Source organism: Acomys minous (assembly GCF_964271855.1).
Source record: "Acomys minous genome assembly, chromosome: 6".
NCBI classification, from domain to species: Eukaryota; Metazoa; Chordata; class Mammalia; order Rodentia; family Muridae; genus Acomys; species Acomys minous.
In genome coordinates this window covers 6,606,663-6,632,753 of record NC_140487.1, presented here as the reverse complement: position 1 = coordinate 6,632,753, position 26,091 = coordinate 6,606,663, and the positions used below count along the sequence as shown (strand labels likewise).

Here is a 26,091-nt window from a genome sequence, read left to right as displayed (position 1 = left end):
TCTGAATATACAGTATTAAAAATGTTCAATTTGTAGCAAAACCTGAAAGGAAAACCAGTCAACTGGGAGGTGTACAGTGGTAAAAGAAAACTAATCATAATTTAACACGTGGCTTAACATGAATAATTCTAATACTATAAAGGCTCAGCCAGGTGTGGTGGTGTAGGCCTTGGCTCCTAACACTTGGAAGGCAGAGATGGGTGGATCTCTGTGAGCTGTAAGCCATCACGACCCAGGCCAGCTAGGGCTGTATGACAGGGCGCTGTTTCCACAACAACAATAACATAAAGGCTTGTTGTTGATCTAACTATAATTTCAAAATAACCATTCTAATAATACAAAATATATATTGAAGTGTGTGTGCTCAGCAGTTAGGGTGAACGTTTTTTTTTACAACTTAAAAGGTAACAAGTAGGACTTCGAGATGACTCAGTGGATAAAGAAAGCACTGGCTACACAAGTCTCACAACTGGATTTTAGACCTCTAACATCCATGAAAATCCTGGGCTGATGCAACGGCGTAGGTACAGTCCAAAGCAAGAAAGAGACAGGGCCCCTAGGGCAAGCTGACTAAGTTGAATCAAGGAATTCAGGGTTCAAGTTAGAGACCCCAGTTCAATACATAAGCTAGATATATGAATCATCAAAGAAGACATCTGACATTAGGCTCTGTCCACACACACACACACACACACACACACACACACACACACACACAGAGGTGTGAACACATGCACACAATGATGATGATGATGATAAATGTATAAAAACAAATTAAAGAAAAATGCTAAAATAATCAACTGAATAAATAGAAGTTGCTACTTCCAGAGAGAGATAATTGGTGAGAAAGGAGATGGCAAATTTTATCACATGACTCATCAGACCATTTGCATCATGTATATGACTTTTTTGTAAGCCTTGGTATTATCAGAATTGTTACAGGAAGACCACCTCATTCAAGTTGCTTTGCCATTGGCTACTGTGTATCTATTACATGTCTTTGGTCAGATAGCATTGTTTAAACATGGAGGAAAAAATAGCCACAGAAAAACTCCTCGGCTTGCTGAAGTTATTACACACAGCTAAGCCTGAAGGATAAGAGGTCTTAGATGAGTCCAACCTTCCTACGTTCTGCTTCTGTTTCCTCCAGCTGTGAAATATATTTATGGCTGGAAATGCTTTTATTTGTTCACGTTTGAACTCCAAGGAGGACACACCTTAAAGAAAGCCACGGCCAGAAATAACCCTCCATCTCAATGTTACCAGCTGCCTTACATCCTCCTGAAAAATGCGTCAGATTTCTTCACATGTGGCAGCCACTCACCTGTAGTATGTGCTTTGGGGCCTGCAAAATGCATAACCTATCCACAAGTAATTGTGAATCTAAAATGAATTAAAATATTTCTTTAGTATTTTGATCTTCGTTTACATGCTTTGATCATATTTCTCAAGTGTAACATACTTATTACAAGATAATTTTCAAAAAAAAATGAACCTGTTATTGTGTGTATGAGAGTCTGCATGGGAACGCACAGATGTACGCACACCATGGTGTACGGGCAGGAGCTGGAGGGCAGCTTGGTAAGGTTGGTCCTTTCTTGGTGTCTGTTTTCGTCCCCTACCTTTCAGGGGCTTCCAGGGATTGAACTCACGTCCCCAAGCTTGCACGGCAAGCACCTTTATGCACTGGGTCCTCTCACTGACCCTGATGAATTTTTTTTTTAATGTATCCAGATTTGCAGCCCCCTAATAATTAACTACTCCATATGTTTCTGGGCCACTTGCCTGAGGTGACAAGGTATGAACAATGATGATTAATTTTAATGTGAACAAAGAAAATTGAAAACAGAAAGAAACACACACACACCCAGATAGCATGTGCTACAGTTAGAATCACAGAACATGATATCACATAGGCACAACCATGAGTTTAGTGAAATCTTTCTCGCTGTCGAGGGGTTAACCTGATCATTTGAGATGTAGGGTAACAGCGCAGGGCTTTAGTGGTGATTGACAGGCCCTCAGCTAGCCACCGCGCGCGCAGCAGCTAAGTGTCATCGTGTAGTTTTCCCTTTCTCTGAATACAATCCAAAGCATACGCACTGTAGGTGTGCTAGCATAGCCCTAGCTGTCCTGGAATTCCCTCTGTAGACCAAGCTGGCCTGGAAGGCACAGTCGTCAGCCTGCCTCTGCCTCCCAAGTGCTGCAGCGAAAGGCATGTCCCGCCACCTTCCAGACTGCGCGGCTATTTTGAGGGCCTGCAATACTACTACATTTTGCCGCACACTGGAGAGCTAATTAGCGTTTCTCTACCTCCTTGAAATTTCTGTCCTCTCCTTTCTTCTTTCTATGGTAAGAATCTGACCTTATTTCCCACCTCCCCCTGCTGGAAGAAACATGGTCAGTGAGTTCGGTTTTATTACCGGTGGGAGCCTCCAAAGAAAAGATTCCATCCCCCTCCGCCACTGCCCCGTGTGTCCTCAAAACGGGCCAGCCCTCTCCTTCCCGATGCCTCTTTCCAGTCTCAGGTCCTGAATTAGTGCTTAGGTAACTGTGAGAGACACTGGTCAGAAACGTTTATAGCTGCTCTTCGGCCTGAGGCGTGGTGTGACTATTGGATCGGCTTTGGTTTCCCGACCATGCTGAGTTTGGGGGAATTAATTTTGCATAGTCTATTCCCGCTAAGAAGATTTTTCCCCCCTCCATAACACTGATATTTACTCAAACCAGTTCAGTCCTCTGCATGCATGTTTTCTTCATCAGAACCCCTGGGGCCAGGAGGGGTGGAGCAGGACAAGTTAGATTCCAGCGTTGAACCCCGCCCTGTGCTGCCAACAATTACTGTAAGATTAAGATACGCTGAGGGCCAAATTCGTTCCTGAAAGGGAACCCCTTCCAGTAAAGCAAGCTCGCACTAACTCAGTTATCCTATGAGGCAAATACTGGTCCGCTCGCTCCCCACAGCAGCAGTAAAAGGCAAGCCCACTGCTCTGGCGGGCTGCTGGTTTCCACAGCAAGCCCTGGGGACTTCGGACAATGCGCTTGTGCTGAAATCTCCTAGTCGGTCGGCTGGACTCCGATTCTCTTCTGGCATGTGGCCCAGGATATCAAAATTGTGGTTTTGCAGCCTGTTTTGGAGGCCGCTCCACTAAACCATGTGACAACCCCAAACGCTGGTCTGGCACCAGCAGACTTCATCAGACTGCGAACTTGAGAGGCCTCAAGTTGCCTGTTTTTGTATTGATGCCTCCCTTGCCATAATCATTAACAGAAGGGAGAGGTTGCAGTTGGAACACACCTCACACCTACTGCGCACTTGTGTCTTTGTCTCTGAGCCTTCATAAATCTGCTGGCTCTGTGCTTTTGCCCACAGGAATCAAGCCTTTCTCCAGGGAAAGCTCCAGTAAAGAGTCTGAGCTATTAGCACAGCTCACGATGCTTACCTGGCAGGGGCACATGACATGACTGCAGATTTACCAGAATGATTTAAGAATCCCAGTTTACTTACCAACTTAAATATTAAAAGGAACAAAAGATGTGGCGTCTCTAGCCAAAGGTAGACGTCCCCTTGGAACCTGTGCAAGTCATATGTCACATCCAAATGGAAGCCAGTAGAGACAAGGCATAGCTGATTTCCTATTGGAAAGTCACAAGTTGGTAAATTGTGCTGATGCTGATAACTCTCAATTTAATGCTTCCTGAGTCCCCCAGTCAGTCATCACTGAATGCCTACTGTGTGCTCGGCCGCGTGGGAGGCAACAGAAGATGCAAACATTCACTCATAGTTTTTGACTTACAGTCACTTATAATGTAACTGATGACTGATATCAGGGCACATTGGGTTACTGCAAGATCCCGGTAGGGATCTCAGGTGATGTGAGCACTGGGCAGAGAGGGTGTAAATATAGTTGGCTCCTAAAGGGGGCGCTCTAGGAACAGGGTGGGCGCGAAGATGAGAAGGGGAAATTCTAAACTGGCAGTGTTCCTCAAGAAACTGGGTATAAATGTGGAAGCCCCCATTTACGAAAAAGAAAAAATTAATACAGGATGCCTGCAGAGAATAAGGAATAGAGCTAACTTAATCACAAATGACGGCTATAGATAAAATTCTGAACGAATGGTGCTAGAGGTCAGAGCAGAGGGATGTAAACTGACAAAGGAAAAGATTAAAAATAAGAAATATTTCAGTCAAGAAAATGAAAACATCGGGACCAGGTTTTGTGTGATTTTCCTCACATAAAGGCTGTGGTCTGGATAAATACCAAATGTCATTAGTTTATTGTCCAGATTCAACAAACCCTGTATTTACTTGTTTCCGTCACCACATAAGGATAGTCTGGGATGTGAAACCCTGAGGAGCAGCCTTGCATATGGATGTGGCATTAGTGTTAGCTGGTCCTTGACTGGCATTTGTCAGCTGCATGACATTTATGGCACACAACATTAAGTGTAATTACACAGACCCTCAGTTGGGCTAAGACAAGCATTGTCAAGATTAAATGAACTTTCTCAAACAAATTTGATCCTTTTACTTCAATAAAACCCTCTAGGAAAAACAATTTGTTATTTTGTTTTATTTTTTTCCCTTTGTAGGTGCCCATGGCTTTTCCATAAATAATAAAACTTTTAAAAAATGTAAATACCATATTTACAAAAAATAAACTAATTTTTGATAATGTATAGGGCCAGTGATGCTGAATTCATTGGTAAAGTTGCTTTATTTTGGAAAATTCAAGAACTAGTATTTAGAGAGATACTTAACGAATGCACAGTCTACGTGTATATTCAGGTTTGTGTGTCCTTCCCTCCTGGGACTGTAGGTAGCAGTGACTCTTCTTGTTTGTGTTGGGTGCTGTTCCCTCCCCACCCCCAAGCTAAAATGGTCCCATACCACCTACAAATACTGCAAGAAAAAAGCCACGTTTGGGGCAGATTTCAAGGTGAATATTATAACAATTTTAATTTGAGAGCTGAAGAGATGGCTCAGTGGATGGGAGTGCTTGCTGCTCCCAAACCGCGATCCAATGGGATGATCTATGGAGCCTGTTGGCTGCCAGCCCAGCTCCAAGTCGAGTGAGAGGGCAGCACACCTGATGTCCTCCTCTGGCTTCCTCACTCATGTGTGTGCTACATGTACTTGCCCCCAGGAGCACATACCGTACAGCATTCTTAAACACATACATTCACACTCACAAATACACAAGAAAACAACAACAACAACAACAACAAAAACCCATTGTGTTTTAAGGAAAATAGTGGGAGATGTCAATCATGAGATGAACCCTTTTAGCATGTGAGGCTTCTTCAACCTTGAATGACAGGACAAGTCAATAAATACCTGACTTTTATAGTTGTGGAGATCTAAGGTGAAAGAGCCCATCCCTTTTGAGAGCCTGCTCTTTCTCCTGAAGTGACCACCGGTGTCTCCTCTTTGCCTGGGTCTACCGTTCCTACAAGCTTTCCCAGGCAGGACAGCTGGGGACAGTACTCCACCCCCTCCCGGCAAGGCAGTGGCCACAGCCTGCGCTCTGCTCCACACTTGCAGAATCCAGGTGAATTTTAAAATAGAATGAATGGAGACCCGGTTATGTGAAAAGTCACCTCTGGTCTTCTGTTCTATCGTGGGAGTTAAGACCATCTGTGGTGCTCTTGGTATCAGTTTCCAGTGCATAAGTCTCTGTGATCTGCAGCAGAGATTCTTACAACAGGGCCCTTAGAAGTCTTGTCCTCTGATGGGCTGCCAGAGGCAGAGTCCAAGGCATATCTATGCAAGCAGACTTTTTTACTGAGTTCCCAGGGACTGGGAGAAAACTACCAGAAGCAACAGGCTCCACTGGGTTCTACATCTGACAATCTACATGTGTCTCAGATGGGAGTTGGGATTTGTTGGCAACTAGATATTCTTCGGGTTCCGTTACTATTCCAGACAGGGATGAGAGAGAGAGTGGGGGAGGGGAAGAGGGAAAGAGGAGAGAAGAATATCGATTCGTTGAGTAAAATCACTTAAAATCTGCTTCTTCCCTCCTAAACCTCCCTCTCAGAGCGGCAGCTCAAACAACTCCTCCCTGCTAAGCAAACAAGATCAGGACCATGTCATTCCAATGGAATCGAGAAATTACAGATAGTTCAGTTGCCTGTGAAAATTTTGAAGTCATACTAATAGCACTGATCAAAGTGAGGGCAGTCAGCTCAGGTTATGAGACAGCCCAATCTTGGTTCTCGCTTCTTGCAGGGCACGGTGGCGGCACATGCCTTTAATCCTAGCACTCAGGAGGCAGGGAGAGCATCTCTGAGTTCAAGGCCAGTCTGGTCTACAAAGTGATCCAGGACAGCTGGGGCTATATGGAGAAATCTTGCCTTGAAAAACAAAAACTGAAAACAAACAACCAAACAAAAAATATAGTAATTCTCACTTCTTGAACATGTAATGGCATGGATCTTAAAATATCTGGGAACTGCTGGTACGGCTCCGTGACAGAGTGCTTACTCAGCATAGGGAAGAACCTCAGTTTAGGCCCCAGACAACCCCGCTTCAGCCAATGACCACTTACAGAGGTGGCACTGCCTTCATGAAGGTCACAGCATAGTGAGCATCAGGCCCACTAGTCAGGTAAGATTTCATCTCCCCCTCCACACTATAGAATTAAAAACATTAAATAACATTCTGCTAAGGAAAAAAGTACTCAAAAATCTGTAGATGTGTGTATGGTAGATTTTAACCTATCTTTTCTATTATGCCTCTAGCCCTAACAGAGAACATTACATCCATTTGCAAGAGTGTAGATGAGCCATCTTAATTTTAATAGAACTAAATTAGATCATACATGAGTTCTTCAATTTCACCTTCCAAGATAAAGTACCTATAATATCTTTTATTCTGACAATAAAATTTAGTTTATCTGACTAGATTTTGATGAATCACAATTCAGCCATTTAAAAAAAAAGATTCCATGACCTAAATAATGCATGTCATTGACATTCAAAAGCAAACATGATGGTGAAGACGTAAAGATGCCTGTGCCCCGACCACACCTGAGGGAGACAATCCTCTCGAGCAAGCAGCTTCCCTTCTCTTGGTGGGAGAGCTGTGGTATGAGACTCAGATCTGACAGACACACAGCTTCTGATCATTGTACCCACGAGAAAACTCAGGGTTCAGACGTGTTCCCCAGATTACCACCTCTGCCAACTGGCCACCCAGTCTAGTGTTGCTTCCGCTGTTCTTCCCAGTGTCCCACTCGTGGCCAGTACAGCAAAGGTAGGGAAATGGAAGCCTGTCCTTGCAAACTTGCCTCAGAGACACCCACTTCCCAGAGAGCCCCTTGGGAAACCTTCCAATTACGGGTTTTGTTTATTCCTGAAAACAAGCAATAGCTGTGTGCTTCATGTTCAGAAACCAAGGACACGATGAAAAATAAAATAAAATAAAATAAAATAAAATAAAATTTGGCCCTAATACTTACAAATCTGAAATTCTGTCAGGAAAAAAAAGCAAATGGTAGCTTTGAATGAGGTTGGGCAGCAGCACGTGGAGTAAGTGGGTGGGGTGGGGCTGCCTAAAGTAAAAACGGCCACTGACTCCACGCCACTAGCAGAGAGATCGCCAACAAACGTCCTTATCTTCCCAAACGTACTGCCTCGTCCACAAAACTAGTATAAATCATGTCTGGAGAGTAGAATTTCATAAGCATTGAGGGAAGAGTTAAGAAAGATAGAAATAAACAGAGACGAGGCCTGAGAGATGGCACCAGCAGGAGAAGGCACTAGCTGCTAAACCTGATAACCCGAGTTTAATCCCTGTGGCTCACAGGGCGAAGTGAGAGAGCGGATCCCTGTAAGTTGCCATTCTCTGACAGCCCAAGGTCTGTCTCTGGCAAGCCAGGGAGCCAGGGGCGGGGAGGTGGGGTGGGTGAGGGGGTCAGTAATAAAAATGAAAAGAAGACAGATGCAGAGTAACAAGACTCTGAGGGCAGACAGCAGGCTCTCGGAACCCGCAAGTTCACAGTGTGCCTGGAACTCACCTATCTGCTCACTAAATGTCAAGTCTACTCCTTCAGCTGGATGGCCTAATGGGGACATCTACATTGTTATTGTTATAATGGGGACATCTACATGGACTCACATGCCTCCCCAAAGGCCCTGGACCACATGAAACAGACACTATAGAACTGTATATATGGACCCGAACAAGTGTGAGCGAGCTAGTGCTCTGACTCCCAGAACAGCATGATTTGATGTTCCTACCAAGGCTTTAACAGAGTAGCTGCGCTGTGCTGCATCCCCAGGAAAAATGAAGGCAGCACTCCGCAAACAGATCCATCCGGGTGACTCCGGATTATCCTCTATGTAAATTCACAACAGACTAAACTCCCCACACTCACTGTATCGTACCGTCATTGCTGGTGTCCTTGTCTGTTTTGTCAAGTAAATTATGAGCCCTACAAGCACCGACTCAATGCTAGTCTCACATTCTAATACCCAAAGTGATCTCAATATGAATTTGTGAGTGAAAAACAAAACAAAACAAAACAAAAAATAAAACACAGTTGGCCTTTAAAAATCAGCTTAAAGGATCGACGTTTCCCAGGCCCTCCTTCCAAACCCAAACCCAAACGTCCTTCCTGTTTCCCTCACAAGGAAGAAACACGTCTCTATTTTCAGTGTTTAGGACACTTAGGCGTCTGTGCGGGATGTTCCTCATCACATTAATCCACTCAATACATTGTACTTTGAAAGGAGATCTGGCACTCTAGGAACCATGGCAGTGGTACAGCAATGGATCTACCGTGCTACCTTCTTGGAGAGGCTTAGAGGGTAAAGCGAGTCTGGAGAAAAGCTCTGATTTTCAGAGAGGCTGCTAACCATTAGCCAAAATAGTTCTAGATCAGTAGCCATACCCTATGATCAACTTGGCTTTCTAAAAATTACACTGTGGTTTTAGGACATGGTACAGTAGTGTCTGTGCATTAAGGATTTGCTGGATAAAGGAGTGAAGGGAACAGGGTGGGAGTTTGGGTGAACTCTGATTGACCTTGGGTGGTGCTGAGGGTCACAAGCAGAAAATGCTGTCAAAGGCTTCCCGTGATGAGGCTATGTGGGGCAGCTGCTGAGTTGAGAGCACCTGGAGAGCTTGGTAACTTTCCTGATGTTCTGCTGGGAACAGGTGATAAAAACACTGTGTGTGTGTGTGTGTGTGTGTGTGTGTGTGTGTGTGTGTGTGTGTGTATAGATACAGTGGGGGCTCTGTGATACCATAGCAAAGCATATTCCAGGTGCCTTCAAAGAGTTTTTGGAGGCAAATCTCTGACTAACTAACCTTCCAGAACCACCAGCTTCCGAAACTTCCTGCCTCTAAAGTACATTTGACCAAAGCATAAGCTGCCAATACCGTTTGCCTATAATCTCTATTACTGATAATCAGAACTTATTTGCAGATTTGGCTGCCTGGCTAGTTTTTTACCCTTGTGGTAAGGGGTCTTATTTCTACAAACTTCCAAAGGTCTGGGCATGAAGTTGGTGTGGATGCAGTATCTGTTGTTGTCATTGTTGCTGTTGTTGTTAATCGGTAGTTCTGTGTAAGGTGCCCCTGGGAGGTTGGTATGGGTCAGACGAGAGGCATAGGAACAACCCTCATCTGTTTGGAAGTCTCTAGTCAGCTCTCATTCATTTATCTGCCTCACATTTTCTTCTTAGAATAGTCTGTGCTCTCAAAAGCTACAGAAAGAAAGCACATGGGAAAAGCCATCACGGAACTCAATTAAAATACAGTAGATTTGATGTTATGCTGAAAACAAATGCGCATCCAAATGATGAGGACATCCCTGACAGCTTCTCAACTATCCTCTCGGCAGCCAAGGGGAACCTCAAGCTGGGGTTGAAAGGTCAGCTTTTCCTGGTAACAACTCTGACTTTGAAAAGTTAATTCTCCATAGAGAAATACTGGAAAGAAGAGCGGAGTCATTCCCCACCCACTCAAACCACCCCCACCCTTTTCCCCACCCCCATGCGCCTTTATCCTTTTTACTCCGATGTGAGTGGGGAAAGCCCCATTTTCACTCAAGGATGCTAAGAAGTACCCATCACTTCCTTGATTCAGTCTTGCAGTGACCTCCTGTAAGGACATCGTGACAGGAGGAAAGGTCGTGACACTCCCAGGTCTAGTCAGACACTTACGGAGGCTCAAGGCAGGAGCGCCCCCCACCGAGCACACTGTTAGCCAATGAGGCACTTAAGTTTCCAGATGGTGAGATACGGACTGCAGCTGGGCCAATCAGGCGCCAGGCGCAGTCGGGGGCGTGGGGGAGGAGATGCGAGGAGAAGCCTGGGGCGATGGAGACACAGAGACATCAGCAGAAGTTTCTCACCTTGGAATGTGAGGGGCGCTCCTTCATCTCCAGCACGTACGCACCTCTGCACGAGAGGACTTTGGGCTACTTTCTCCACCTCATCTTGCTGGGGCCTGGGGGACTGCTGATAGTCTCTGACCCTTGCTGCCCTTTTTAATGTTACCTTCCAGGAGAAAGAGAGCAAGGAACAACTGGGTGCTAGGAAACTGACCACGGGTCCTGCGGGCCTCTGGAGAGGGGACAGGAGCGGAGTGCAGGGATTGGGGGACTCCATGCGTGGGCCATGGACAGAGCAGCGCTTCTGGCCCTGCCCAGCTTGTGCGCACTGTGGGCAGCGGTGCTCTCGCTGCTCCCTTGCGGAACCGAGGGCAACTGGATGTGAGTATGGGAGCTGCGGAGGCTTTTAGGGTAGGTGGTCAAAGGGATGACGCGTGCCTTTCAAATGGAGGCCCCGGGAGGAGGGCCGGGGAGCCTAGGACGCTAATGCGTCTGAAGTAGCGGAGGGGAGGGGAGGGCAGGGGAGCGACTTACCGCAGGGGCGCCGCGTCTTACAGGTGGTTGGGCATCGCCTCCTTCGGGGTACCCGAGAAGCTGGGCTGCACCGGCTTGCCACTGAACAGCCGCCAGAAGGAGCTGTGCAAGAGGAAACCGTACCTGCTGCCTAGCATCCGCGAGGGCGCCCGGCTGGGCATTCAGGAGTGCAGGAGCCAATTCCGACACGAGAGGTGGAACTGTGTGGTCGCCACCGCCACAACTGCTCCGCTCGCCACCGGCCCGCTCTTTGGCTATGAGCTGAGTAGCGGTGAGTCACCAAGACCCCTGGGGATGGCGGGACATACAAGGCGACCACTTTTCTGCCAGTGCCTGCACCATTTGGTGCTCGCCAAATCTTTAAATAGAACTTTTGGTGCAGGGAAACTGGGGCGGCACGGGCCAGACCCCCGCGTGCAGGTGTGGCCCTAGAGAGGGACGTTTAGAAGGGCTGCAGTTCTCCTTCCTTCTCATGTTCCCTGCCAAAGTTGCAGGAAAACTGAGTCCCCACCCTGTCGACCCGTAGGACCTCGTGCCGCCAGCTCGGTGGGTGACCAGTTGGACAAACATTAGGTCTACGGCCGGGAATGTTGCTGCCGCATCTGCTTTGATTTAAGCAGCTCTGTAGCGCACAGCACTGTGGACAAGTGGCTAATTGAAGCACAGCCTCACGTTTTATTGACTCCTGGGAACGCCAGGTTTAGTGCACAATGGTGGGTTTTATTGTTTTTGTTTTTTAAAGGACTGTCACTTGAAAGTGACTTCTTTTGCGTCCCCCGGTTTCTATTCTTTCCATATTTCCTTGACTAGGCTCGCTTTCCGCGGTACAGGGTGTGGAAAAAGTTCTTCCACGTGCGTGGTGACTTAGCAAGGATAATGGTGCTCAGAGCTAGGATGCTTCCTGGAATTTCAGCCGAGTCAGAGAGTTTTAGGCCGGAGGCATTAAAGATGCGCTGTCGTTTTTTTAAAGTTCGTTTCTGCACCTTTGACCCTTCCCCACTCAGTTTCTCCACGTGCCTCCCCAGAGTGATAAGTACCCAGTTCTGAGTTTTGGCTGGCAAGTGCTGCTGAAAGATCCCTGGTCTAGGGATTGGGGGCGGAAGAGGGGGAGGTTAGTAAGATCCTGGAGGAGTAAGAAAGAAAAGCAAGAGAAGAATGATGTGTCCTAAACAGTTGCTAAGATGCAGAAGCATTCGCTGCCGAAAAGGTTTATTGGACAACGGGTGTGAAGCTGTTTCTATTCCAATCTAAACATCTGGAAAGAAAAAGAGTTGCCTGCTGAGTCCTTTCTAGTCTATTTCATAAATGTCTTTATGGAATCTGGATTTCAAAGATTTTTAACTCTAACTCTACTGAAGGAGTGTAAAATGCAACTGTTTCAAAATAGTGTACTTTTCCACAACAACTCAAAATTTTTTGCAAGTTTTCAATTATCTTGTTTTCATTAGTTTTATGACTATAAGGCCAGCTGTACTTTGTAAAATGCTAACCACGTAATGTCAGTGATTGTTATTCATTATATTCTCCCCTTTTAAAATCTTATTTTTGATGTGAAAGAAAAAGAATATTTTTCTATCAGTTGTCTTGGGTTTTGCTAATTTTAGTTTGCATTCTGACACATATTATCTATTCAAAGAAGAACCTCACCAAAATTTTCCACTCGTTACAAAGAATGCAGCACACTTTGTAAAAGTTAAGGAAACTGTTTCCTTTTAAGTTGCCATTTATGCTGTCCATTCAAAAGACGGGTACTAATGAGCTCCTCCTATCCATGAAGCACTAAGGCAGGTGAGGGTTACAAATTTAAGAGCAAGCGTGAATTATAATATATGAACAAAGTGGGTGACAATTTGAAATGTGGCATCAAATCTTGAAAAATAATACTGCTTTTTCTTTTAAGGTTTAGAATAGTAGGCTTCCTTTCCAAAAAAATTCATAAATTACAGCATCCATTGTGAACACCTGAGAAACTGATAGCCTCATAATGACAATAAGGAAGAGACTTAGGGCAGAATTTCAACAGAAAATGATGACTTTGTAATTTCTCAATGTTTTCTTCCTAGGCACCAAAGAGACAGCATTCATCTATGCCATCATGGCTGCAGGCCTGGTGCACTCTGTCACCAGGTCGTGCAGCGCAGGAAACATGACAGAATGTTCCTGTGACACCACCTTGCAGAACGGTGGCTCAGCCAGTGAAGGCTGGCACTGGGGAGGATGTTCTGATGATGTACAATACGGCATGTGGTTCAGCAGAAAGTTTCTAGATTTCCCCATCAGAAACACCACAGCAAAAGAGAGCAAAGTGCTGCTGGCCATGAATCTACACAACAACGAAGCTGGACGGCAGGTACGCACTGCAGAATTGGCTAAGACTTTAGTATCGTTGGGTAAATAATGCTGGCGTTAATGCTTCTGGGTGAATCTATACCAACAATTTAAAAGCCAAACACTAGCAGTGTAAGAAATAAATAGGCATATATCCCTTCATGAGCGCATATTTGATTATGTTGGTTTAGTTTAGGCAGATACCACTGATATGAGTTAAGTTCTACAACAGAGTGTATTGGACATTGGTGCACTTTGTATATTGGAACGTTATTAATTATAAGATATGCAAGTTCCTGTTGTCTCATTAGTTACTCACTAACCTGCTTTCTGGCATTTCCAGAATGGGATTTATAGTGTCTGTCCATCACTTATTGGGCTGAATCCAGTGTTATCCCCATCCCTTCCACTTGAATTGTGATTATTGTTTTAAATCTGCTGTTTAGTAGGCAACAATTCTAAAACATGTTACTATGCAGTCAGGTTTATCTTATTTTCTCCAGTAAGTTTTCTTAGGAAATATACAACTACTACTTTTTTTGTAAAGCAAACTTTTTATGGAAAATTGTTAATTGTATAAAGTAATTTAGGTTTGATTAAAGCTCATAAAAGAATATTAAATATAAAGCTATGACTATATTAAATGCAAAGAAAGGCACTTTTAAAATATAGCTATATTGATGATAGGTTGAGACAGTTGAAAGTCAGGACCTAGCACCTAGTGAGCTCCTTTATAAATTCTGGTTTTAGTAAGTGTTTTCTTAAAAAGAAGTATGTGTGTAGCTTACTTAGCTTTTATATATTTACATTACTGCCTATTCATACAAGAAAGCTTGGTCTACAACACTGTTGAATTGTTTGGCAATTCACTGTAACTTTCCTAAAAGACTGTAACATTTTTATGAATACATATTTTCTATGTCACAATAAACTTTTCAAGACAGACATATCGGCATTTATTGTACATTATTTTGAATTTCTAATTACCTGTCAAGGTCCCAAATGTAGTTACTGCAATCTGCCACATCCTCCTGAAGTGAATTCAGACAAATTGCAGCATCTCTTAGGAATAGTTAAAGTATATGTTGCATTTGTTTTTTAGATTTTTGGTAAGTGAATAATGGGGCTCATTCACAATACTTGGGAGTTCCAGCCAGTTTTCTTTATTTAGCTGCCTTCATTTAAAATACAAAATTCTAGAGTATTCCGTAAGTCCTAATGTTTATTATATTTACAGTTTCCGTTTCATTTGACTATGCAATTCAAAAAGGCAAAATAGAAAATGAGGAAATCAATAAATAAGTTTTCCAAGTTTTCCATAGTTCATTTAAGAGCTTCAGAAAGGATATTTTATGTAGCTAACAATTGTCCTTGTTGAGCACTGCTCTTAGACATATGCCCTTTTCCCCGTGGAAATAAGAATGAGATGTTGATTGAATTTAAGTAAAGGAATATTTATTACTTCTAACATATTAATATGAAAGAAGTTAAATGCAATTAATTTATTTTCTTCTAAGCTCTAACATTATGTTCAAGAAAAACAGTAGGGTACATCAAATTACTATGTTTAAAGGTTAAGCAAATGATTACATAAATGTTATTATTAGTTGTTCTTTAAACAGTTTGATAGTGATTTAAACATTTAACCGAAAAAAAGCAAAACTAAGAAGCTCATCTTCTGATTAACAAATAAATAAAGTTGCGTCTGAACCTATGGAAGACCCTAAAGCCTTTGAATTAAATAAAATTAGTTTTACTAATAACAAGCAGTTTTATTTCATCTTGTGTGTTAAGAATTGCAAATTAGGAAGCCACATTTGACTCTATCATTGTTGTTAATATTGGTCTTAAATTGTTACTCACATTTTTGTTTTGCTCAAGATCAACTTTAATACAATACATTATTGGCTAGGGGGAAATTTTCAATTTCTTGTATTACACAGATTTTTGCTGGTTTTCTGTATTGGCAAAGAACAATTCATCACACTCAGAGGCACACATTTTGTGCAAACTTCACTTTTCCTTACTGAACCTTTTTTTTCCTCATGCTGTTCTAGATGGAATCCTAAAATTTCACAAAACATTTACCTGGTTATTTTAAGAGTAATACATGAATGTTTATGTTGGTCTTTTCTCAGGAGGTATTATAATTCAAAATATTTTTGTATTTTTCTTTCCACTGGCAGCTTTAAAAAAAAAAGTCTAAATAAACAAAAAACAGATTTCTCTAACATGGATGAGAAATTGACTCAATTTTTAATATTGGCTATTATGATTTTGATCTGTCAGGCATATTTGTCTGAGTAAAGTTTAAGGTCTGTATTCAACTGGGTTGGTTTTTCTAGTCTCAAAATCCCAAACTCAACACGTAGGAAAGCGTTCAGAGAAGTGTGGGTACTGGCGCTGAGTAGTGCTGTGAGCAGGATGATTTCCTAACCGCTGACCTTAAATACTCTGATTCCCAATTGGTTTCTGACACCATTCCTAAAGTTATGACTCCAAGAATAATGTTGCTGGGCGGTGATTGGCTGTGAGGATGATGTGATGTCTTCCAGGGGCAGAACTTCTGGGAATAATGTGACTTGGAATATTTATGGGTATTTCTTTTGGTGTGCTTAAAATATTTCCATTCTTACCATGTCTACCTCATAAACTTTTAAGTTTTCCTACCCCATAATTTGCTTTATTATGAGTAACTCAACAAAGCGGGAAGGACAGACCCCCAAATTTTCATTGACCTGCTTCAAGAATATTTATAAGCAGTCGAGCAACACAACTGTGCCTTGCTTTTCAGCAGGGTCAAATGTATTTTGGGATAGAAAGGGATAGAAAGTGGGTCAGAGGACTAGGAATCCTTAGCACACCCATCCGATCTTAACTCGCAGAGTTCTCAAATTAAACAGATCCTCTGATGGCTGACACAATGAAATGTTGCTTACAGAATGCTCCACACCAGTTTCTGGCCATTCCTAGTTAAGGTTGGGTAGAGAAGCATGTGGAAAACAGTCTCCATCCACAGCATTACCTTCAACTCAGAACTGGGAAGCAGTTAGTCCTGGGACCATCTCCTCGTTGGTGTCTGCCTTTGCGCTTAGTTGCAGCGATACATCTGTCCTATTTCACTTCATTAGAGACTTAACCAACCCAAAACTTCCACGAGGAACCCCGTAAATTGAATGCCACTTTCCTAATTGCTCTCCTATAGTTTTACACTACTCCACCAAAATGCGCACATCTGTTTGCAATAGTTAACAAAACATTCCTTTGTTAGCATCGTTATAAACCTTAACAACTCAACTAGGGGAGAGAAAGGAATTTTCCCATAACCACACACAATCCACTCGGTTGCTATTCTCTTTTCCCGTTACCAGAAAACATCAGAGCAACCACTGCAGCTCACATGAGCTTTTTCACATTAATTAAGAACCGCAGCAGAAAAGATACAGGATACACATTTTACAGAGGCTCTGCAATATCCTTAAATATCCTTCTATTTTCCACTTTCGTTTTTCTGTTTTTCTAACATTATCTTGCCGAGTTATAAAAACCTTATATCATATATCATCAATTTACGTACGACAAGTGTCTTAACCACACTGTTTATTTTTCTATAAAATTGGAATCACAACTAAGTACCTGTTCATTAACTGCATATTAAATGAAAAGAATTTCTTGCTAGAAAACCAGATCAAGTACATAATTTATAAAAATGTGCTCCAAGAAACACTAATGCCGGCAAAGCTAAACCATGTGAGTTTCTACTCGGAAATTCCCTGTTTCACAGGCTTCTCCAAGCATTGACTATATTGCTTTACCTTAATTCTGAGTTCTAGCTTTGGGATATTATAGGGACCCAGTTCCTATGTGAAATTCTTGGGGTTCTTCTCCTTTAAGTTCATTTATATATGTAAATTCTAGGGTAGAAAACTAATATGGTCATACCTATGATAATACTATTTCTTCTACTTGTGTTAGGGTCAATTTTGATCACAAGTTCATAGAACTAAACTTTTTCAAACATAGTAGCAGAAAATTATGAACACCTGGTATTTAAAAAGCGTTGTTTTCTAGAGTAGGAAAATCCAGCAAAATCCTAAGCTAAGCCTAATAGATGACAAAATTGAATATGCAAGTCTCTTTTCATTCGTCCAAACTATGAAGTAGTTCGGGTGGACTCATGAAGAGAAGCCTGCTGGCTCAAAGCCTCCCAGGACCACTGACCTGCCTGCCAGCGGCAGCTTCTCCTAATGAAGGTGATTTTTGTTACCTCTTCCCAGGCAGATTAGCCTCCCAAGATGTGTTAAAGCTGCTTGTGTGGGCGAGCAGTTCAAAAGTCATTTGATGAGCCATCTACTCCGTCTCCCATACTTTGCAAACCAACAACACCATGTCTGAACTGGTTAATAAAAGGAGGTTGGGCTCCCAGTCGTGATCTGAAGGGAAAGCAGCTTTAAATCACCAGGTGATGACTATCTGGAACGCTGATCCGGTTTAAACATAAACTCACTCTCAGGCCTGGGGCTTCTCGGACAATTTGTTTTACTACCTACATCGGTGGAGCTTTTTTAATTTTTCTCATATTCCTTATCACTTAAAATATGAACAAAGTGCCTGATTGCATTACTTTTAAACATTTATCTGCATACAGACCTCTTAAAAAAGCAAGTATTTTGTGAATACCAAATGCCATAAGTCAGATTATCTGTGTGACATACTTTATGCAGTAAGTTACTTTTTTATCACCATGGGGTGTTTTGCTATATATATTAAGTAGCAGATGCATTTATTAGCTTTGAATTTTTATGAATAAAAGTTACTATGTCCTATGTTCTAGGAAGGACATGGTTTGAATATTATTTTTCTGATTGTTTTAAGTGCTACTGGGAAGCATTATACATTGTACAAATCAATATCATATGTTCTCATTTAAGACTGCAATGCAATATCACTTGTTTGAAATATTCTGTATGGTTGGACTGTTCAGAAAATGTTAGAAAATGCTGTCTTGCAGACATCTCAGTACTAATGGAGTCTTGGTCACTTTGTAGTTTTGATAAGCACCTTAAGTGGAATTCAGACTTCTATTGGGAGGTTATATGCATAGTTTTTTAAGTCATTGAGTTGCATGGGTTCATTTTTCATTTTGCCCAGCATGTTGACAGAATGTCAACTCTACAACTCGTCCCGACGATTTATTAATGTGCTCTGCCATCGTCTGGGGACTGCAGGAAGCAATGTTGATATGTAAGAGGTTAGAGCCCTAAAACTTTAGAACTCTCTTATTTGTTAATTAGGCTCATTGGAAAATTCATCTTACTTCTTACTCTGACATCATCAAAGACAGGAGCATTTAGACCTTAACACACATCAAGCAACGGGCTATTAGAAATGTTCATAACCGTATTTTGTGCCCCAGGCTCAATAAACTGAGTTTCCGCACTTAGAAATGAATTTTAAATTATATAAACATGATCCTCTTTCCCTGGTCTTCAGACAAGGTCCCACTCTGCAGCCTAGGTAGGCCTGAGCTCTCACTACATTCCCCAGGCTAGCCTCAAATTCACAGCCTTTCTGCCTCAGCTTCCCAAGAGCGTGTGACCCCGGGCACATTATTCTATTTTTATTCTGTGTTAAGATATAGTCCTGTTTATCCATCAAGAATAGAAGCTGTGTTTTCAATTGGCTTTCCAGAATAGCAGAAGAACTCGTCATCAGCCACCACGCCCTAGCTCCTTCTGCCTTAGAAAACCTAACGTGGGGCAAGGTTGCTCGTGTGGCCCGTGGCCAGCGCACGGCACACTCTCAGTCCCCCTTTATGCCCTGGTGAGGATTCCATAGTGACCAAACCCAGGACGGCTCAATAGCCACAGGTACCGCTCTATTGGTTAAGGAGCTCACCCCATTCCATCAGATTTCAAGGGTTTGGGAATTGGTACTTGGAAAGTTCTGTCGCCGTTTCCCTGTGTGCACTGTGAAAGTAATTTGGTTGAAAAAATGTAGCCTTTCATTCTATATGTCTGGCTTATGACCAGGCTTGTCTACATCTCTTACAAGGGATGCCGGAGCTGGTGGTCCATGGGCCATCCTAGAATGGCAAGACTTTAAATGGCATCAGAAACACGCAGGCAAGCACAAGCATCCTTTCTCACCCCCACAGGAGTGAGGTACTAGACATAAGAGTACTTTCCCCATAAGATTTCCAGCTGTCTTTGGTGAGTAGTAAAAGTAGGTGGCCTGACACTAATTTATTTTACACATTTTATATAGCTATTTGCTGCATGGTATGAACATGCCGTGGTGCACATGGGGAAGTCAAAATACACCTTCCCGGGATTGGTTTTTCCTCCTACTACCGTGTGGTTTCCCAGGAATCCAGCTTAGACCTGCAGGCTAGGCAGCATTCAGTGAACACCTCGCTGTCCCACCCTACCCCTTACTGTTTTAAAGGAAGTGAGGCAAGATTTTCTATATAGAACCCAGAACATTTAGACAGAAGTAAATGACAAAATTTCTGAGCTCTAAACAAGCTTAAGGATGGTTTATGTTCAAACCATCATTTTTGTAGAGAAAGCACAAGAAACTTGAGTGGCTAGTTTAACTGTTTCTGCTGTTGAGTGAAACATTGCACCAATGACATTTGAACACAATCATTGTTGGTTTTAGGCTGTCGCCAAGTTAATGTCTGTGGACTGCCGCTGCCATGGAGTTTCCGGCTCCTGTGCTGTGAAAACCTGCTGGAAAACTATGTCTTCTTTTGAAAAGATTGGGCATTTTTTAAAGGATAAATATGAAAACAGCATCCAGATTTCAGACAAAACCAAGAGGAAAATGCGCAGGAGAGAAAAAGATCAAAGGCAGACCCCCATTCTCAAGGACGACCTGCTATACGTTCATAAGTCTCCCAACTACTGTGTGGAGAACAAGAAACTGGGCATTCCTGGGACACAGGGCAGAGAGTGCAACCGCACTTCAGGAGGCGCCGATGGCTGCAACCTCCTCTGCTGCGGCAGAGGCTACAACACCCACGTGGTCAGGCACGTGGAGAGGTGTGAGTGTAAGTTTATCTGGTGCTGCTACGTCCGCTGCAGGAGGTGTGAAAGCATGACCGATGTTCACACTTGTAAGTAATCTCTCCATCCTAGCCTGAGACTCAGGAGCAGGCAAGGGTGTTGGAATCTTGAGAGCGCGCCCTACTGTGCACGGCTGTGGAAGTTGCTGCCTGTAATTGTTTTCCCAGACCCCAGAGCCAACTCGCAATTTCTTCTTTCTGATAGGTATTCAACCACAAGGCGATCATGAGGATTGCTTAGGATTCTAAAGTTAAAAAGGATGGCACTCCCCTTTGGATGGTTTGGGGAATATACATTGACACATAGGGAACTTCAACATGTTTCCAAAGTGATACAAAGAAGGAAGAAAAGGAAAAAGTGGGGGGGGAGAGCCCTTATGTCAGAGAACTGGTTCAGACTCAAGATAAGATCTTAGACTGGGGTCTCAGTTACAGAAATCAGTCATGGTGGGTGCACATCGACCATTTATTTAAAGACATCTCTTATAGGAGTAAGGAGCAGTACACATGAATTGCATTTTTATTGGTATTTTTAATAGAAGCAATTATACTGTTTGTGCATAGACAAAAGATGCTGAAAATTAACTGAGGAGGAGGTGCTTACTTTCTACTTTCATACACTTCAAAAGAAGGGCCACTGAGAAGTATCCTCGTTAAGAGATACAATATCCCTTTCAAAGTCTTTTAAAACTTGTTAAGCAATAAAAAAGAAGCAAAACATAAAAAGTGAAACATGATTTGGATTCTTAAGTGTCTTTAGCCAAGAAGATTTGCCTAGAGAGTTAAAAAATAACTCTGCAAAATTTATATCACTTTTAATCTTCGGATTTGTCCTTTTATTGTAGACCAGTTCCTACCATTAAAAACTCACTTGTGACATACTAGGGGGTGGGACCCTTAGAAAGTGCTGAGAAAAAAAATGGAAGTAAAAAGCTAAAGCACCCTTAATTGTATAAAGACAGTATTTTGTATAGTATTTTACTTTAAAGTTTTATATTTTGTAAATATAGTACTTAACTTATATAACATATATTAAGACTTAAAGACATTTATTGTTAAAGTCTGAGAGCACTAGAATAATGTTATGTCAAGAAATAACATAGCCTTTGTGTCTTTTTCATACTACTAATTATTTTTTAAAACATTGAAAAATAAGTTAATTGAGGCAGTTACCTAGGTGTGTATTTCTTGCCAAAAATGACAGTTTTCTTTTTTTAAAAAAAAAATTCTATTTCTGGTTTTTTGAGACAGGGTTTCTCTGTGTAGACCTACTGTCTTGAAAATGACAGTTTTCTATACTACAGATTAAAATATGTTACAAAATACTGAAGATCGTGTTATTTCAGTAGCCAGAGAAATTGAATTCCTTTTTCAACCTTAGCTCTGCTTTATTATAACATATTTCACCATAAATAGTCTAGGTGGGAAGTGGAATCTAAGCCAGAATAATGTTGAATTTGATACCCTGGATATTTATTATATTTTATGCAATGTTGCCTTTCCATTTTAATGTTGACTGCTGATTTTCTTCCTTTTCTTTTCTTTTTTTCTTTTTCTTTTCTCTTTTTATTTTTATTTTTATTTTTTGTGGGGGCGGGGCACGGTGCAGATCTAAGGACAGGACCCAGGGTCTTGTGTTTGCTAAGCAAGTGCTCTACCATTGAGTTAAATCCCCAACCTCTCTTGTTTTGATCTATACACATATATGTTCATATTCACAAAGTACCCAGTCAAATGTCACAGGCCTGTATTTAAGATTGTATTTTAATGTAAATGTTTATGCTTTCATACTTTGCTAAATAATTTAGAATTATATGGAAAATAGTTTTTCTAAGTTCAGAATGGATTCAAAAGAATATTCTTTTCCTTATTAATAAGATAAATGTTTATCAAATATTTGAATCTATTTCCTATCAATTTTTTTAACCAACGCTGAGCAAAAGATTTCTCAATTCTGATGTTAAAGATCAGGACTGAACACTTAATTGTGACCCTTAAAGTCTAACAGTTACTATTTGATAAATTAAAAATATGGACATGGCAAATGAACAAATACAATGCTAATCTGAAACAATTGTTTTCCGTTCCTTGCTATTCTCTGACTAGAGTGATGTGGGGTTGGGGCACCCTCATGTTCTTTTTGCAAAGCAACTTCATTTTATCTGCCGGGAAAATAACGACCCTTTTAAGACGATAGCAAACATTAGCCTTTAACTCTACTAATTAGAAAACTGCATATTCTTCTACCAACTGGCTGAAAGTCAGTCAGCCTCTGATTCACTAATAGCGGGTGACCCTTCAGCCATTGCTTGAAAATTCCAATGCCTGTTTGGCTGTCCTGTCTAGGAGGCCAAGGAAGAATGTCTCACTCCCAGGTTGTCTCTGGGGCCTTTTCCTTCTTATCTTTGGCACAGGCCCTGAAGTCATCCTTGAGGATTTTGCCGTCTGTCATAATGCTGCAAATAACAGCAAACCAAGAGTTGACTGACTTACACATTAAAGAAAGCACACTGACTCAGGGATTGAAAACTTCAACTGTTAACTGGCCCGGGGGAAGTGTTCTCAATAGTGCCCACATCGTCCTTAGGCTCAGCTCTCGCCATCACCCTCTTCTGGGTTCTGCATTGTCCTGAAGGCTGTGTGCCTGAAATTCTTGCACCCCTGGCAGCTCCGTCTGCTTGCCTCGGTCACATGGCCACCACATCTACAGACCTCGCCTTCTAAGGAAAAACAGAGGTCATTTTCTAGTTGTTTATTTCGAAGCCGGACGAGAGTTTCCTTCCCAGAAGGTCTGGCAAAGATCTGAGTTGACGTGAGCATGGACTGGTTAAATGTGCTCATAGTTGAGCCAATCACAATGACAATTTGGAGTCGAGGGTTGTCAACAGATATTCTTATCTGTGAAATACCAATCTGGTCCCTCGCTGGGCACCAGCAGCAGGTTTTAGCTCCAACTAATTTAAGCCGTTTGAGGATGGGGAGGAGAGGAAAACCAGGGCCTTAATTTGCCAGGAAAGGGTAGTCGAATGCCTGCCGCCAACAAAGCATTACATGGCTTAGTTCTAGAGGTGTGTGTGCAGTGTCTGGCATCACATAGAACTCACAGCCAGACGAATCAAGCCCAAATCATATGGATTATGTGTATGTGAACAGGGCCACTAATGTATTAGTTTTTCAACCTAAGAGTTTAAGTTTTCTTGATTTTTTTTTCTTCCTGATTTGGAACTAATAAGAGAGAATGGATCGTCTTAAAATGAAATTAAGAAAAAATAAGCCAGGTATGTTAACACACACCTTTAATGCCAACACTCGGGAGAGGAAGTCACACAGATCTCTGTAAGTTCCAGGCTGGTCTGCTCTATAAAGTCTATTCCAATCTAGCCATGGCTACATAGTGAGACTCTATCATAAAATAGTAATAGTAATAATAATAATAATAATTAATAATAATAAAATGTGTATTAAACAATAGCATCATCTGTAACCTCTGGACTAAGAGTGTGGAAAGCATTTCTCTGGTTACAGTACGCTACAGAACCTTTCCAAACTTTTGAATATTACAGCCACAGTGTTCCCTAGTCCCAGTTTGGATGGTATTCGCCTTGTTCTAGAGTTTCTGGAACTACACACTGTTCTCATTATATATGTTTACTTGCTATGACTTTACATGTCCTTGCAGCTTTAGAATCATGTGCTATTCACAGCGCATAATTTTGAAACACACTTTTTTCTGAAGCATCGTTAGTACTGATACAAACAGTTATAGTGAGGATCAGTACTGAACTTTTACCTGTGACTCTTAAAATTCAACAAGGTGGAGCCAGAAGTGCCGGCCCTTCGTGAGTTGCTGGAATTTTTTCTATTACCTCCTGTTAAGTCCTCAAAGACTGGAAAATAAGCCGCCAGTTAGTTAGGTCCTCACTTGGAGCACTGTGATGTACTAAGCTGACTTGAGGAAAGAAAAGTTCAAGTTTTTTTTTTCTGCAAGAATCACAAATAGTTCCCAAGAAAACCTTTCTAAAAAAAGATAAGTTGTAGTGATCCATGCTTTACTTTCAGTTTCCATATGCAAGAGTGTAACATGTCTTACATAAAGAGCAAGGCTGTGTCACAGCGTGAATAGGGACAGGTGGCATGCCAGAGATACGCGGGAGAGACACATTCCTTTGAAGGCAAATGTAACTTTAGGAAACATCTTGATATCATTCGCTGTATAGTTGGCATGGGCCAAAATAAGATTTATTCATATGTCTGTGTGCATGAATATATATACCAATTATAGATACATATATGAATAATCTTCACAGTCCCACAAATTAGGCACCATTATAATGGCTCCACTTCTCAGATGATGGAAGTAAATATAGTAACTGCCAGTGAAGCCTCCACTCCGTGCTAACAGGACGGACCAGCTGCCACATCTGTGTTCTCTATAGCCACTCCTGCTGTGCACCTCACGGCATCCAAATCATCATGAGTAGGCTTACAATATGTATTTTTGTTGTTGTTGTTGTTTGTTTGTTTGTTTTTGCTTTCCTTTGCTTTGTTTGGGACTGAGTTTCTCTTCTAGCCCTTGATGTCGTGAACTCACTTTGTAGACCAGCCTGCTCTCGACCTCACAGAGATCCGCCTGCCTCTGCCTCGCAAGGGCTGGGATTAAAAATTGTGCACTACCACCACCTGGCCCTGGTTTACAACATGTAAAGGCTTTGAGGGATCTGTAAGTATAGTGAAATTACAGATTTTTCTTCATAGTTTGCTTATATTAACTTGGTTAAGGAGCTCAAAGTGACTGAAACTAGCCTCTATTTGAGATCCCAACAGCGCTAACAGTTGGATCACCCAAGAATCTATCAATTTTCCAATAAGAAATTATCTGAGTATATAAAATAATTTAAGTCAGCATAAAAAATAGACACACCCATTGAAATGCTTATGGTCAACTGCTACACAAGGTATTCTCTTATAAAGATGGGTAATATTTATTCTTTGTAATGGCTTACTTTCACATACAAAGAAAAACTACCACAGGGTATTTGCACCAGGTTAAAGCTTTGAAAAGAAACCCTCTAAGTAGCTTTCTTAGTGTTACAAAGAGAGGAGAGTGGCAAATGTAGACTGAGTCAACAAAAACTAAATGTTCTAATGTGCTTTTCTAATGAGCAGAGAAAGTGGATACTTTCATCTGAGTTGTAAGAATTGGAAGAAAATGTGGTGGGGTGAAGGCTGCCTATTCCCTGCTAAATGGCTGGTCCAGGACTGGGCATGAGTAGCCTCCACAGCTGCCAAGAAACATCTTAGTAGCATCCTAACAGCTGTGGTCATAATCTGTGTCTGCATAGTGCTGGTATCCAAAAGTAAGCAACAGTAAACCTGTGCCCCTGTTGAGTCCTTTGTTTTTGCTGCATATTTCAATCCAATCCAAATTCTAAGGCAAGCAAAGGGGATACAAAAACTAAATCAAAGCTCTCCCTTTTCCCAGCACATAATCTCCACTCTTCCCTGGTTTCATGCACTCACTACTATCTATCCTGTATCCTAAGTTCCTCAGGAACCTAGTATTTGCTCCTCTAAAGCTCTTTGGGATAAACATAACGTACAATAAAACAGCAAAATGGGAAAACTGAAGTCAACGGGAGAGACACATCCATGAGTACTTGACTTCAAAGAGATGGATTTCACTATTTTGAGAAATTCTTTCTTTTGACAACTTGAAGAATTGTTCTCTCTTAAAATAAACAACTTATTATTTCCCAAGACACTGTCACTATCATCTAAACTTTATTGACTAAATATAGAAATAATCTCAAAAGTACT

The 26,091-nt window shown here is 41.9% G+C and overlaps 1 protein-coding gene across 2 annotated transcripts; it reads left to right on the top strand.

The window, feature by feature from the left end:
• Positions 1-10,278: 10,278 nt before the first annotated feature.
• Positions 10,279-23,580, top strand: WNT16 (Wnt family member 16). 2 transcript variants are annotated; one of them, XM_084785410.1, is made up of 5 exons: positions 10,279-10,400; positions 10,517-10,724; positions 10,901-11,148; positions 12,941-13,227; positions 19,869-23,580. In XM_084785410.1, the coding sequence occupies exons 2-5, from the start codon at positions 10,630-10,632 to the stop codon at positions 20,331-20,333; spliced, it is 1,095 nt and encodes a 364-aa protein (XP_084641536.1). In that variant the 5' UTR covers positions 10,279-10,400; positions 10,517-10,629; the 3' UTR covers positions 20,334-23,580. The 2 variants fall into 2 exon arrangements, with proteins under 2 accessions (XP_084641536.1, XP_084641537.1); XM_084785411.1 differs by having other exon boundaries at positions 10,300-10,372.
• Positions 23,581-26,091: the final 2,511 nt, after the last annotated feature.

Bases quoted from the DNA above. Each gene is read 5' to 3' on its own strand.
- WNT16 (XM_084785410.1), top strand. From the start codon at position 10,630: ATGGACAGAGCAGCGCTTCTGGCCCTGCCCAGCTTGTGCGCACTGTGG. The intron at 10,725-10,900 runs GTGAGTATGGGA...CGCGTCTTACAG, and splicing joins GGAACCGAGGGCAACTGGAT to GTGGTTGGGCATCGCCTCCT. The intron at 13,228-19,868 runs GTACGCACTGCA...TGTTGGTTTTAG, and splicing joins ACAACGAAGCTGGACGGCAG to GCTGTCGCCAAGTTAATGTC.